At 42.3% G+C, this 14,762-nt stretch overlaps 1 protein-coding gene across 1 annotated transcript in view; it reads left to right on the forward strand.

Moving 5' to 3' along the window:
- CEP135 (centrosomal protein 135) overlaps positions 1–14,762 on the forward strand; it is a 445,305-nt gene that overhangs the window by 405,241 nt on the left and 25,302 nt on the right. Inside the window, exon 24 of the mRNA XM_030191406.1 lies at positions 12,503–12,658. Within this exon, the coding sequence (XP_030047266.1) occupies positions 12,503–12,658 (156 nt within the window). The remainder of the gene's footprint in view (positions 1–12,502; positions 12,659–14,762) is intronic.

Raw genomic sequence — 14,762 nt, forward strand, 5'->3', positions numbered from 1 at the left:
AACAAAATGCAGATATTATCTGCACAAATAACAGTTTTTGTTTATTCCAGTTCTATCCCTAAAGATTGCATTAGGATATTAAACAGTATTGGGGAAAGTGGTGAACCCTGAAGAACACCACATTCTGCATACTAAGGATCTGATAACACGCCATCCACCTTCACTCTATAGGAATGTTGTGTTTAAAAAAAAAAAAAAAAACCTAGAGAACCATTTTAGGAATAACCCATAAATTCCTATTTCTTTCAGTTCTTGTAGTAAAATACCATGATCAACCAAATCAAACACACTCTATAGATCGATATAAGTACAGCTCTATTTCCCAAAGTGAGTAAGCGTTTAGCCTAGTCTACTAAAGAACATACCACAGTCTCCATGCTGTAACCTGTTCAAAACCCTGATAGGGAATGATGTAGGATATTAAAATCCTCTATAAAATTTAGCAATTGAGTACTAGCCCATCCCTCCATAATTTTTGTAAATAATAGTACAAAAGCTACAGGTCGATAGTTGGTAATATCTTGTGTTCATGTTTTTTTATTTTCAAAATTGGAGTCAACATAATATTTCCTTCCAAAGAATGAAAATTACCGAATAAAAGCTCCTTATTTAATCAAAGTGTTATAGCATCAAGAATAAAAGGTGGACTATTATTTATTACAAATACCAGACACATGTCAAGACAGCTTTGTACTTTTTCAAATGTGTTAAATAATGAAGTAAAACCCTAAACTTGCAGAGTGATACTGCCTATATCAAAAATCAAAGGGGGAAAAAGTCTCAACTAGTACGGCAACATTCAAGATCAAAATCTATTGCACGCACAACAAGTCATCATAGACTGAAAAACCCCCCAATGAAAAAAATCAATTTTTTTGAAATTTAATAGTGCTATTCTAGTAGAACCAAAAAATCAAATCATATCAAAATTATGTGTCCAAAAAATTTTTTTATAAGTCCAGTGTTCATAAAAAACATAGACCTTGTATTTTATGTATGGACAATCTATTCCAGCTTGCGTGTAATAACTCATATATGGTGCTCAAAACCACAGAATCACTTATCTTTATGGCATGAGTCACAAACTGTTCCTGCTTGTGTGTAGATTCCAACGGTCCCGTTTCGAAATTCTTCCTCAGGGAACCATACCATGGAACAATCAAAACCAGGTAATGCACCGAGCTGGAAAGCATTTTTCCCCCTTTGATTTTTGATATAGACAGTATCACTCTGCAAGTTTAGGGTTTTGATTTTTCAACATTATTCAGCAGTTGTGTTGATCTGAATATGATATTACTACTACTACTTATCATTTCTATATCGCTGCTAGACGTACGTAGCGCTGTACACTTGAACATGAAGAGACAGTCCCTGCTCGGCAGAGCTTACAATCCAAGCAGGACAGACAAGCAGGACAAACAAGAGATAAGGGAATATTAAAGTGAGGATGATAAAATAAGGGTTCTGAACAAGTGAATAAAGGTTAGGAGTTAAAAGCAGCATCAAAAAGGTGGGCTTTTAGCTTAGATTTGAAGACGGCCAGAGATGGAGCTTGACGTACCGGCTCAGGGAGTCTATTCCAGGCATATGGTGCAGCAAGATAAAAGGAACGGAGTCTGGAGTTAGCGGTGGAGGAGAAGGGAGCAGATAAGAGAGATTTACCCAGTGAACGGAGTTCCCGGGGAGGAATGTAGGGAGAGATGAGAGTGGAGATGTACTGAGGAGCTGCAGAGTGAATGCACTTATAGGTCAATAAGAGGAGTTTCAACAATAAGTAGGAGTTTCTCCTACTGCATTCTCCTTAATTTCCCTCTGCAGTATGTGGTGGTTGGCTGGTTCTTCATTCCATCTTACACCAAGTGGCTAGTGCAGCAGCTTCATCAGCTCTGTGTCACTGCCTTCCACTCCTTACTGCTCCATTTGCAATGGCTGGGCTAGCCAAGGACACTCTTCACTTTGCTGTATGGTACAATGGCCGGGGAAGAAGAGCCAAAGGCAAATAAAAACCCAGTTTTGGCTAGTGTTGTAGTTACCATCCAAGAGGGGTTTCCTGCCACCTTTACTTCACTGGTTAGGAGAGCCCTTCCCTTGTTCCAGAAGCAGAGGGGGTCTTTGCAAGATAAAGTCCAGTTCTTTAATAGTACCACTAGAGGTCTCTGTGCTTCTTAAGGGAGCAGAACACTAGAGCTGTCTACATAAGCATTTACAGTACTACAAAATCTCTGAAATGCATTTTGATTTCTGTAGCCTACAGTAGGTGTGTGTGAATATGATATGTGATTTAAATGATATTGTGATTTAAATAATGAAGTAGCCATTAGCTTAGTCGCTACCTGAAATTTAGTCCAGATTCTGGCTACAGGGATATATTTAACCAAAACTGGAGTGAACAATGAGGGAGATTCGTCATTCTCAAATCCCTACGTTTTCTCACTTTAAAACTAAAATAGGATGCTATAAGGAAAAGAAGAACTACAGTAAAATGATAAGACAGAAGAATAAAGAAGAGGAGAAAAAAGAAATAGAGGAATATTTTATTACATATAGTAGTATCAGTGCCACCACCTGGCCACCTCGGATGAATTAACTATCGTGAACTTCCTAGAATCTATTAGGCTACAAGATCTGAAGCACCATGGTTTTACCAAAGGAAAATCAAACTAATCTGATTTCTTTGACTGAGTGACCAGAGAACAGAATAGAGGACACACACTAGATGTAATCTGCTTGGATTTCAGCAAAGCCTTTTATATGGTTCCTCACAGGAGGCTCATGAATAAGCTGTGACCAGCATGAAGTTAGGACCCAAAGTGGTAAACTGGATTGGAAACTGGTTGACAGACGACAGAGGGTGGTGGTAAATGGAACCTGCTCAGAGAAAAGCAAGTCAAGTAGTGGAGTGCCTCATGGATTGGTGCTATGGCCAGTTCTATTTAATATAAACAATACAAGTTAGTAACTAATAAGCTGAATAGATTGCTTTTTGAGGACCAAATAAAACAGATGATTCAATGAAATCAGTTTTTAAGTGGGTTTTTTTTAATACTTGTTTAGATTCAGTATCCTTTGTACCAATTTCTCTGCAGCCAATATTTTGGCGGCTGTTTTTTCTCCGAGGACAAGCAGGCTGCTTGTTCTCACATGTGGGTCGACGTCCGTGTTGGCGCAGGACACGGCAAATTTTTCCCAGCAAAAATAAAAAGTTTTGCCAGAATCTTCTGGTGCGCGAATAGCGCGCACAACATCCCGCCCGTCGTGTGAGCGTGCCTCTTCAGTTTTCTTTTCTCCGCGTTGAGGTGCGGTAGGTTTTTTCTGTGCTCCTCTCAGACCCAGGAAAGAGTCTTCACGACTATTCACTTTTTTTTCTAATTTTTTCTTTATTTTATTATATTATCACTAAAAAAAGAAAAAAAATCCCATAGTATATTTTTAGTTTTGTCCCTTTTTAAAATTTCCTTTGTTTTTTTGATGCGGCCCGTTTATTCCCTTATTTTTTTCTGCCCCTTTTTCTTTTAACAGGCACAATTGCGTCTTTTAATTTCGCCGAAGCCGTTTTCCCTTCCATGTCATCAAAGACACCCAGCTGCTTCAAACGTTGTACTCAGTACAACCGGACCATCTCAGGTACCGATATCCACGCCTGGTGTATCCAGTGCCTTGGGCCCGACCATAGCCCAGCCGCTTGTAGTCTGTGTCTTCGTATGAAGAAACAGACCCAAGCGTCTCGAGAAGCACAATGAGAAAAGCTTTTTGGGGCTCGGTCCGGTCCTTCGACATCGACATTGGTACCGAGGTAAGCGGCGTCGACATCGAAAGGAGCATCAATGTCGGGAGGAGAGGTAATGGCTGCTGAGAGACCAACTCACGCTGGGAGCAGTGAGGTGTCGAGTGGGTCTCCACCTGCCTCGAGGCCTCCTGTTATGCAGGCTCCCCGGGACCGACCTTCGTTGGACCCGACCCCGAGGTGATGTGAGGATTCCACGTCCTCCTCGTCGGTACCGAGGAGTTTCGATGATGGGCATCGAGCGAAGGCAAAGAAACACCGTCATCGTTCTCCTTTGACACACACAGTACCAAGAGCTCTGGGGCGTCGAGAGTTGGCATCCAAGAAGTGTTGGTGCCGAGAGGATCGCTCCCCCTCGATACAGGAGATGCAGATGTGTCGATCTCCTAGCAGCTCCCGAGCCTCCACGGATTCCACCACAAGTGTAACTAAGTGGGATATGGGCCTGGGTCCCCTTCTCCATAGCGCACTGCACCGACTACTAGGCTACTCGAGGGACCTGCATGCTGCTGTAATAGGACTGGCTATAACATCTGAGGCTGTAGCAAATCACCTGGACCAAATGGTATACATCACAGGGTACTAATTGTCACGTATGTGAATGTTTGCTTGTTTGTGCTCACCTTACCCTCTGGTGGCCAGAACCAGTGGCTACTATGGACTGTCACCCGTTCCAGACTTCAGTCCGGTCCAGATCTTCCGGGCTGCCAGACTTGCTTTTCTTGTTTGTGCCTGAACAGCACCCGTAGCTGCCTTGTGATTCCTGCAGCTGATGGGCTTTATTAATCACCTGGAAACTTCTGTGTTTGCCTTTGCATCGTCTAAGGTCCCTGGTTTGTTGGTGCTTTGTTGCACTTCCGCCTATTCTGGTTTCTTGTATAGTTCCTTGTCTTATTCTAGTTAGTCTGTGTGTAGTTTAGCTTAGGTTTATTGCTTATTTCTTAGTCTTGTTTCTGGTTTGTATTCTTGGTCTATTTCTGTTTGTCTGTGTCTCTTGTGTAGTGGCTGCTCTGCAGCTTTCAGTCCTGTCTCTTTTCTGTCAATGTTTGTACCCTGTTTCAGTGGCTGCTTGTCAGCATTCAGTTCCTGTCCTTTAGCTTGTCCATTTCCTGCTTTGTGTAGTTTTGTCTGTCTATGACTCCTAGCCCAGTTTCCTGCCTTGCTGCCCATGTATATTCCTTTCCCCTCTGACCCTCAGTCTCTGTTCAGCCTAGTTGGTATTCAGTTCCTGCCCTGTCCGCTAAGTCCTGCCGGCCGCCTGCACCCAGGGGCTCAACTCCTGGGGAAGGGCGGTCAAGTGCAGGTGAAGCCTAGCTGTTTCAGTCAGAGTTCTGCCTTGTCTCTTGGTGTGGGGTGGTTTTGCCTGCCACTGCCGCTCCTCGGCAGTGACCCAAGGGCTCACGAACCTAGTTTCTGCCTTGAAAACCTGCACTAATAAAACTAAAAAAATGAACTTGAAGAGCTATTGTTATTTTTATGTAATTTATCTTTAAAATCAAGCATGGTACTGGAAGATTAGAGGGTGGCCAATGTAACACTAATGTTTAAAAAGGGTTCCAGAGATGATCCAGCAAATTGTAGACCAGTGAGCCTGACTGTGGTGCCGGGCAAAATGGTAGAGACTATAAGAACAAAATTACTGAGCATATGCACAGGCGTGGATTTGGTCAAGTGAAATCTTGCCTTGCCAATCTGCTACATTTCTTTATTTATTTATTGTTTGCATTTGTATCCCACATTTTCCCACCTCTTTACGGGCTCAGTGTGGCTTACAATAAGATAAGAATAATGAAAATACATTTGTTACAACTTGGTTATGGGTTATATTGTACAAGTTGAGGGAGTGAATAAACATGTAGCTAAAGATTAGAAAGCTGATATTGTGTATCTGGATTTTCAGAAGGTATTTGATATGAGGTTTAATTCCGACTTTAGATGTTTTTCTCAAAACGTCCAGAATCTGCATAGCAAATATAGTCAGTTTTGAAACAGCAAAACGTCTATCTTTGGGGTTGTTGGTTTTTCTTTTTTTTTTTTCAAAAATGCCCTTTGCTATATGTTTTTGTGCTCTGTAAGTTTATCTTTTTTGGTCCATTTCAGAAAAAAAAATGTTCATATGAAAATCAAGCCATTGGGATGTAGGAGAAGCCAGCATTCTTAGTAGACTGGCCACACAGACATCCCAGCAGAGCAGTGGGGCACCCTAGGGGGGCACTGCATTGGACTTCACATAAAACTCCTAGGTACACATCTCACCGTTACTCCCTTGTATAGTGAGCCCTCCAGAGCCTACCAAAAACCTGCTTTATCCAACTGTACTTCACTACAATAGCCCTTATGGCTGCAGGTGTCACCTGTATAGGTTTTTGGTGAGTTTTACAGGGCTCACACTTTACACCACAAGTGTAACAGAGTGGGATATGGGCCTGGGTCCCCTTCTCCATAGCGCACTGCACCGACCACTAGGCTACTCCAGGGACCTGCATGCTGCTGTAATAGGACTGGCTATAACATCTGAGGCTGTCATAGAGGCTGGTATGTACATCTGTGGGGGGTTGGATGGGGTCAGTGACCACTAGGGGAATAAGGGAGCACTCCTTTATCCTCCAGTGATCATCAGGTCATTTAGGGCATTTTTTTGTTCCTTAGTCATTATTAAAACAGGACTAGCTCAAAACATCTTAATCTTTGTCATGGTCGTTTTCATTTTGTTCCATTATGGCTAAAAAAAAAAAAACATCCAGGTCTTAGGAACGCCCAAATCCCGCCCTTAACATGCCCCCTTGAGATTTGGAAGCACTGCAGATGAACTGCATAGAAAGCCATCTGGAAAATGGATTTCAAAAATACCAATTTTGTTGTTTTGGTGAGCAAAACATCCAAATGCTGCTTTATGCCAGTTTTTAGATGTTCTTCTCTTTCGAAAATGAGCCCCAAAGTATCTCATGAATGACTTCTGAGAAAGTTAGAAAGTCATGGGATAGGAAGCAGTGTTGTATTGTGGATTAAGAACTTGTTAGAAGATTAAAAACAAAGAATAGGGTTAACTGGTCAATATTTTCAATGAAGAAGGGTAAATAGTGGGGTTCCCAGGGGTCTGTGCTGGGATTGCTGCTTTTTAACATATTTTTAAATGCTTTAGAAACAGGAATAACGAATGAGGTGATTAAATTTGCTGACAACACAAAGTTATTCAAAATTGTTTAGTCACAAGAGGATTATGAAAGAACGCAAGAGGACCTCATGAGACTGGGCATCCAAATAGCAGATGGCAAAGTGATGCATGTAGGAAAGAGAAACCCAAACTATAGCTACGTGATTCAAGGTTCCCACATTAGGAGTTATTGCCCAGGAAAAGGATTTTAGGTGTCACCGTTGAAACCATCCACCCAGTGTGCAGCAGCAGCAGCTGCTAAGAAAGCAAATAATGTTAGAAATTATTAGAAAAGGAATGGAGAACAAAATTGAGAATATTATAATGCCTTTGTTTCGCTCCATGCTGTGACTGCAACTCGAATATTGTGTTCAATTCTGGTCACTGCGTCTCAAAAAAGATACAGCAGAATTAGAAAGGTACAGAGAAGGGTGACAGAAATGATAAAGGGGGTGGGACAATGTCCCACCCTCACGGAAACAGGAAATATATCATCATAAGAAGGCGGGACACTGTGAGGGAAGGGAAAGGCTGGAGGCGAGCCCGCTTGCTGTTCTGTTTTTTTCACTGTCGTCGCTGCTGAAAAGCACGGGGGGGGGGAGGCAGGAAGGAACGGAGAGGAGGACTGTCAGGGAGCTGAGGGCAGGAAGGAGGGACCGGTCCTGCGTTTGGGGGGGGGGGGCAACACCCCCCCCTTGACCCCCAAACTACGCCCATGGATGCAGTGACCAAAATTGCACAAAATATTCAAAGTGCAGTCACACCATTGAGCGATACAAAGGCATTATTACGTCCTCACTTTTGTTTTCAATTCCTTTCCTAATAGTACCTAACATTTTACTTGCTTTCTTAGCCACCACTGCCACACGCTGAGCAGACGGTTTCAACGTATCATTAACAATGACACCTAGATCCCTTTCCTGGTTGGTGACTCCTAATGTGGAACCTTGCGTTACGTGGAATGTGGAATCTCTTGCCCACATGCTTCACTTTGCACTTGCTCACTTTAAACGTCATCTGCCATGTGGATGCTCAATCTCCCAGTCTCATAAGATCCTCTTGTAATTTGTCACAATTCTCTTGTGATTTAACAACTTTGAATAATTTTGTGTCGTCAGCAAATTTTACCTCACTAGTTACTCCCGTCTCTAAATCATTTATAAATATGTTAAAAAGCAGCGGTCCCAGCATAGTCCCCCGGGGAACTCCACTATCTACCTTTCTCCACTGAGAGTATTGACCATTTAACCTTACTATCTGTTTTCTATCTTTTAACCAGTTTTTAATCCACAATAGAACGCTACCTCCTACCCCATGACTTTCCAATTTCCTCTGGAGTCTTTTGAAAATCCAGATACACAATATCGACCGGCTCACCTTTATCCATGTGTTTGTTCAGCCCTTCAAAGAAATGTAATTGGTGAGGCAAGATTTTCCTTCACTAAATCTATGTTGGCTTTGTCTTATTAATCCATGCTTTTGAATAAGCTCTGTAATTTTGTTCTTTATAATATTCTCTACCATTTTGCCCGGCACCGATGTCCGGCTCACCAGTCTATAATTTCCCAGATCACCTCTGGAACTCTTTTTAAAAAATCAGTGTTAAATTGGCACCCTCCAATCTTCTGGTACCATGCTTGATTTTAAAAGATAAATTACATATTACTAACAATAACTCTGAAAGTTCATTTTTCAATTCTAGCAGTACTCTGGGATGTATACCATCCAGTCCATGTGACTTGCTACTCTTCAATTTGTCAAAATTGCCCCATTACATCTTCCAGGTTTGTATTGATTTCATTTAGTTTCTATGACTTGTCAGCATTGAATACCATTTCTGGCACCAGTATCTCTCCCAAATCTTCCTCAGTGAATCTCTCCACTATGGCTTTGTCTTCCCTGAGTTGCCCCTTTTACCCCTCAGTCATCTGGCAGTCCAACTGATTTTTTTGCCGGCTTCTTGTTTTTAATATACCTTTTAAAAACATTTTTTTTACTATGTGTTTTTGCCTCCAATGCAATCTTTTTTTCAAAGTCCTTCTTTGCCTTCTTTATCAGCACTTTGCATTTGACTTGCCATTCCTTATGCTTTCTTATTATTTTCAGTCCTATTGTTCTCACTGGCTTTCCCTAATATTATTAGGTAAGGGCCTTTTGATTCTTGACTTATAGGGTGCTTAAGTTTATGGGAGCCCTATCAGATCAGGATTCAGAAGGTTAGGAATGACAACTGTCAGCTTTGTTTCAGGAGTCTACTGATTTTTACATTTTATGCCTGAAGCTTTGTGGATAGCTAACATGCCTGGACATTTTTCAGAGATTAAAAACTGTATTTGCAGTCCATGTGAGTGAGCCTATCTTGCCTGTTTCTAGGATTACTAGCAGCAGTCAGATCCAGCCAATGGGAAGACTGTGGGGACCGAGCTCTAGAAGGCTGCTTTAGTCACAGAACAGGACAGTGGTGGCCTGGGGCTATTTAACGTGCTGTAGACATGAAGTTTCTGTGTGGTGGGAAATTGAAGAAAAATGGCGCCATCCCCAAAATAAAAAGGCAATTCCAATAGCTGCAGCATGCAAACAGTGATCAATATTAGGGTTCCACTCATTTAGCCACATAAAGGCCCCTCCCCTCCATATTTCCTCTTGTACAGTGCAATATATAGACAGCATATGTAAATTCTCAAAACTGACATTTCAATTACTTAAACTATAAATAAAATAACTTTCTCAACTTTTTTTTGTCTGGTGATTGTATATTTTGAATTATCTTATTTGCTGTCTCTGGGTCTTCTTTCTTGTGCTCTGAACTCTGTTTCCTCTACCTACTGTCTTATTCACTATTTCTTTTTTCTCTCTCTCTTCATTTCCTGCCCTATATCCATCTTTCACACTCAACTTTCTTCCATTTTTCTTCTTCCTGCTCATATCTATCTTATTTCCATCTCTTTTCCTCCATTGGCACTATCTCCTTCATTCTCTCTTCTCTTCCATGCACACCATCTCCCTTCTTTCCACAGGAACCATGCCCTCCCAGCTTCCTCCCCTCCCTGTGCACCGTCTCCTTGTCCTCTCCTCTCCCCTTTATGTGCACCATCTCATCCTTTCTCCTCTCTCCCCTTCCCTTTCTCTCCACAGGCACCATGTCCTCCCATCTTCTCCTGTCCTCCCCAGGCACCGTGTCCTCCCATCTTCCTCTCCTCCCCTCCATGGGCATCATGTCCTCCCCTCCCGGGGCACCATCTCTTCTTTCTCTGGGCACACTCTCCATCTCCCTTTTTGTTTTTTTATTCCCCCATTTCTTACATCCAGGATCTGTCACTAATGCTGCTTCTACCTGCCTCCTCTGACCTTGCATTTAACGCTGAAGGCAGGCTGTATGTCCGTCGCCCGAAGTCCTTCTCTCTCTCTTTAGTGTCCCACCCGGAAACAGGAAGTTCTGTCAGAGGAGGCGGGACACCACAGATAGAGACTTCGGGCGACGGAAACACAGACTGCCTTCAGCGTTAAATGCAAGGTCAAAGGAAACAGATAGAAGCAGCATTAGTGATAGAATGCAGGCCTTCTTCACTGGCCCCCCTCTTCTAGGCCCCATTGCTGCTGTCCAGACCTCTCCTGCCTTGTCCCAGTCCGGAAGTGCCACGGGCTCGTACCTCCGCAGTCACGTCAGGTTCATGGGTGTGCATGGTTGGCTCTTCTTCCCTCGCACCTTAGGGAGCTACCTCGTCCTCTTGCCACAGCATCAGGGCTGACCCAGCAGCCGGTTCATGCAGCTCAGGTGAGCTGCCCTTTAACGCGAGTTAAAGTTTTTAATGCACGTTAAACATTTAACACATTAATTGCATTATTAACGCATTAAATGTACAGCCCTAATCAATAGTAACATAGCAAATACAGACTTGCACATCAGACAGTCCTCCCCTTTCATCTCTTCTTCCAATCACAGACACACAGAAAACTAACACAAAAATAAACACACACACTCTCTCTCTAAAACATGGTCACACAAACGTGTAAGCATGCACAAAGAGGCATACAAACATGCATGCACTGACACACACACACATATGTGTGTGTGTGTATAGATATATAGATATGTATATAGATATATAAACATGAACAGATATACACACATACAGACCAAGGGGTTGGAAAGAATTCCATGAGCTATGCTCTCTATACTTTCTCCACTTATATTTGTTAGACAGCAGAATGTGAAAAATGTAAAGGGCTGGGAAGAATTGGGCAAGGCTTTTGTATATAGATGCTGATCTGTAACATGTTGTGTTTGACTAATTTGTTTCCCCTATGATGATGATTAAAAAAAAATAAATTATATATTAAGGCTGAACATTGATTAAAACTTTTAATCACTCAATCGCATTAACTGGTTTTATTTTTCGATAATAACCAAATGGAAGGTGGTAGAGTACTCACAATATACTAATATACTCTATATCTGATGTGTCTGAGAGCGTTACTGAAGCTGAAACACTGGCCACTGTCAGACTGTTGCAGTGGTGGAAGTAAATATATAAATTAAGTACTTTCTATGCATGTGATTTGCTGCGGAGTGTAATGTTGATAATAATCACATAGGAAGTTGTTTATTCCTATGATAGACACTGGAACCCTTGATCACCATTGATCTGTGTAATAGCGTGGGACGATGGAGGCTTTTTCCTCCTTATGTGAGGGAGCATGAATCTCATCTTACTGAATTATATATTGGTGTGAGATATAGAGTATATTAGTTTATTTTTCGGTACACTGAGAAGTTTGTTTTTAATTGATGTGCAACCCATATGGTTGTGTGTGTAGTTTGATTTATGATTTTTTTTTAATGTAACTTGGCTTGTGCATTTTCTTAAACACAGATAAAATAAAACAATGAAATGACTGTTTTCCCAAGGTAAAAGGAATATCTGAAAATTGCATACCCTCCCTCTAGATAAAAACATGCAGTGATGATTTTTCAAGTTTGTGCTATGGTGCACAGGATCTATTGTTTTGTTTTGACTACTGCTGCTCTTTGCTGCCCCCTTCCCCAACTGTGTTCCTAGGCTCACCATCTAGCCTGCCCTGAAGAGTCAGGGAGCAATACAAAGAAGGGACAATGGAATACACACAGTACATCTATACCTACAGATAATTTTGTTCAATTTAAAACTTTTGTGTAGCAAGTTAAAATTTTTTTTTTTTTTTTTTTTTACATTTGTACCCCACGCTTTCCCACTCATGGCAGGCTCAATGCGGCTTACATGGGGTAATGGAGGGTTAAGTGACTTGCCCAGAGTCACAAGGAGCTGCCTGTGCCTGAAGTGGGAATCGAACTCAGTTCCCCAGGACCAAAGTCCACCACCCTAACCACTAGGCCACTCCTCCACTTCAATGAGTTTCAATGTTTTATTTTTAAACCAGTGAACCTGAAAAGGGCAAAACCATAGCACATTATTCACTGCAGCCCTAAGCCTAGAAAGCTGCATGTTTGCAGGATTTGATTACTTTGATTTATTATTGTAGCTGTAATATTTATATTCAGTCTTTAAAAAATAACTGTTTGGCAGAGAGCGTGCAGTTCAGGAGTTGCGACGACATGGCCTTTCTACATCATCTGTTCGTACCTCATCTCCAATTTGTTTGGCATTGAAATCGCCAACATTATCCCCAGAACGTTCAATCTTAAGATCAACTGATCGAGGAACAGACAAATCATCAGAAAAGTAAGTGCTTCACTATGAAGTTCAAGTCAGACCTGTTTTATGCTTGACTTATCCAGATGTTCAGGCATAGATGTGTTTTTGGCATGCAAGCTGATGTGACAGAATGTCCAGAATTCCTGATTTTGATATAATCTTTTGTTTTTTTTATGTTGGCATATTTTTATCAACTCTCATCCAAAGCTATTTGCAATTCAAATGACCATAACATTGGTGTGAGGTTCAGGCTGGGGGGGGGGGGTTTCACAGTTAATTAACATATTTTCTTTCTTTCAGAAACATTCTTTGAAACCTGCAGGTAAGTCTTAATATCAGGGTAGCTGCAATGCGTAAAGTAGTCTGGGTTTTAGACCAAATATAGGCATCTGTATTGTGGAGCATAGGACACCCTCCTGGTTTCCCTTTTGCCTTTTTCCTTACCCGATTGCCACTATGAATGCTATTTAAGAGAGGAAAAATTTACCTTGGTAGCTGATTATTCGTCCCTTAAATGGCTGCAGCAGGAGAAGATGAGATTGTAATTACCAAGACAGATCCCCAAGGTTCTAAACCCTTCTCAAGAGTGCTTAATTCTATTCTTCCCCGGGACAGGTTCAGAACCCGTGGAAGGGGGAGAATACCTGGCATGTCCTCAAGAAGGGGGACGTTTCACACCCTGCAGTGCCTTCCTAGAGGGAAAGGAGTTGATCTTTAAGGAAGGGCCGGCGTTTAGATCTAGCCTAGTTCCCTTGGCTCACTAAACAGTATAGTTAAGAATCAAAGCGAGGCTGAGGAAGTGGGGGAAAGACTGGCCTATCCTCTCAAGGATGAAGCCAGTATAGAAAGCCTGCGGGAGCCAGAGCAGGGGAGAGAGAAGGGAACTTCCTCACAGAGAACTAGCAGCAGGTGTAAACAAACTACCCAAACCAGGGTGAGTAGGACCCCAAAGTTAATACAGATCCAGGAATCGTGGCAAGAGAGAGGAACTGGAGCCTGGTCCTCACCAGGGTAAGCGCTGTTGTGAGACAGGCACTGACCTGCCTGAAGGGGAGGCCAGAGGGCAACTGCCTGAATGAATGGAGTTTGTTCTGAAATGGGGACAGTTGCCAGTGGAGGAGAATTTAGGAATTTCTCCTGAAGAACCCAGAGCTTCAGTTCAGCCGTGTGTAGTTTACAGAGACTTCCTGGCAGTCATAGCTCACAACTGGGCTCAGGTTACTGAGAATACCTGGTCAGTGGGAAGTACACTAAGGACATAGCTCTAGGCTGCGTCCTGGAAATGGTGGTTCAAACCTATGGAAAGCGTATGAACTGTCACGGACTGAAACTGAAAGTTTGTTGCTGGAAGAAATGTTTAAACCCTTCCTGTGTTTTTCATAAATCCTTTTGGTGGCAACACCTAGTGAAAGCACTGAGTGATATGCTTAATGATGAACTTGCTGTTAAGAACACTTTTGGGCTTTTTCCTTTTGAGTCCTGAGCCAATATGTTATAAGGATTTGTGCTGTATTTTGAGACTCACGGGTGAGTGCTGATAAACTACACCTGATGCTTGGAGATTGAAAACCCCACAGAGGCAGGGCTGGATGATTTTCCCAAGAGCTTTATACACTTAACACTGATTACTGAATGTGATCTTTTTGCTGAATAAAAGCCTTCCTGTTTTGGAACTTGGTTGCTTTGTGAATGCCGGAGCTGGAGAGTTGAAAATTCCAGACCAGAGCAGGATCTGGATTTGTGGGTTTCTTTTTTCTTCAATGTGAAGTTCAAGAGCGATTAGACCCGGTGATGTAGCCCACATCACACCCTGCACAATGCTACAATGGCAACAAGGATGGGATCCTTTGAACCTTCACTGGATGAGGGAAGAACCCCAACACCTTAGCAAGATGATTGTCAGTGGCCACACCAGGTAAGCATAGCTAGTGTGGGATTCTGCTGGCATTATAAGGAGGCTTAGACAGCAAGTGGGGATGGTTCTACAGTCAGCTGGGACAAGGGACCCTAAGTGGTTTTAAAGGAAGCTGCTTTTGGTTTTCTTTCTTTTTTTTCATCAATCCACCATGCACCACAGAGGCAGTCGAGAGGTCTATCTGGTGTATGGAGTATCCACAAGTGAAGCAAGACA

The sequence above is a fragment of the Microcaecilia unicolor genome, chromosome 2 (assembly GCF_901765095.1).
Source record: "Microcaecilia unicolor chromosome 2, aMicUni1.1, whole genome shotgun sequence".
NCBI classification, from domain to species: domain Eukaryota; kingdom Metazoa; phylum Chordata; class Amphibia; order Gymnophiona; family Siphonopidae; genus Microcaecilia; species Microcaecilia unicolor.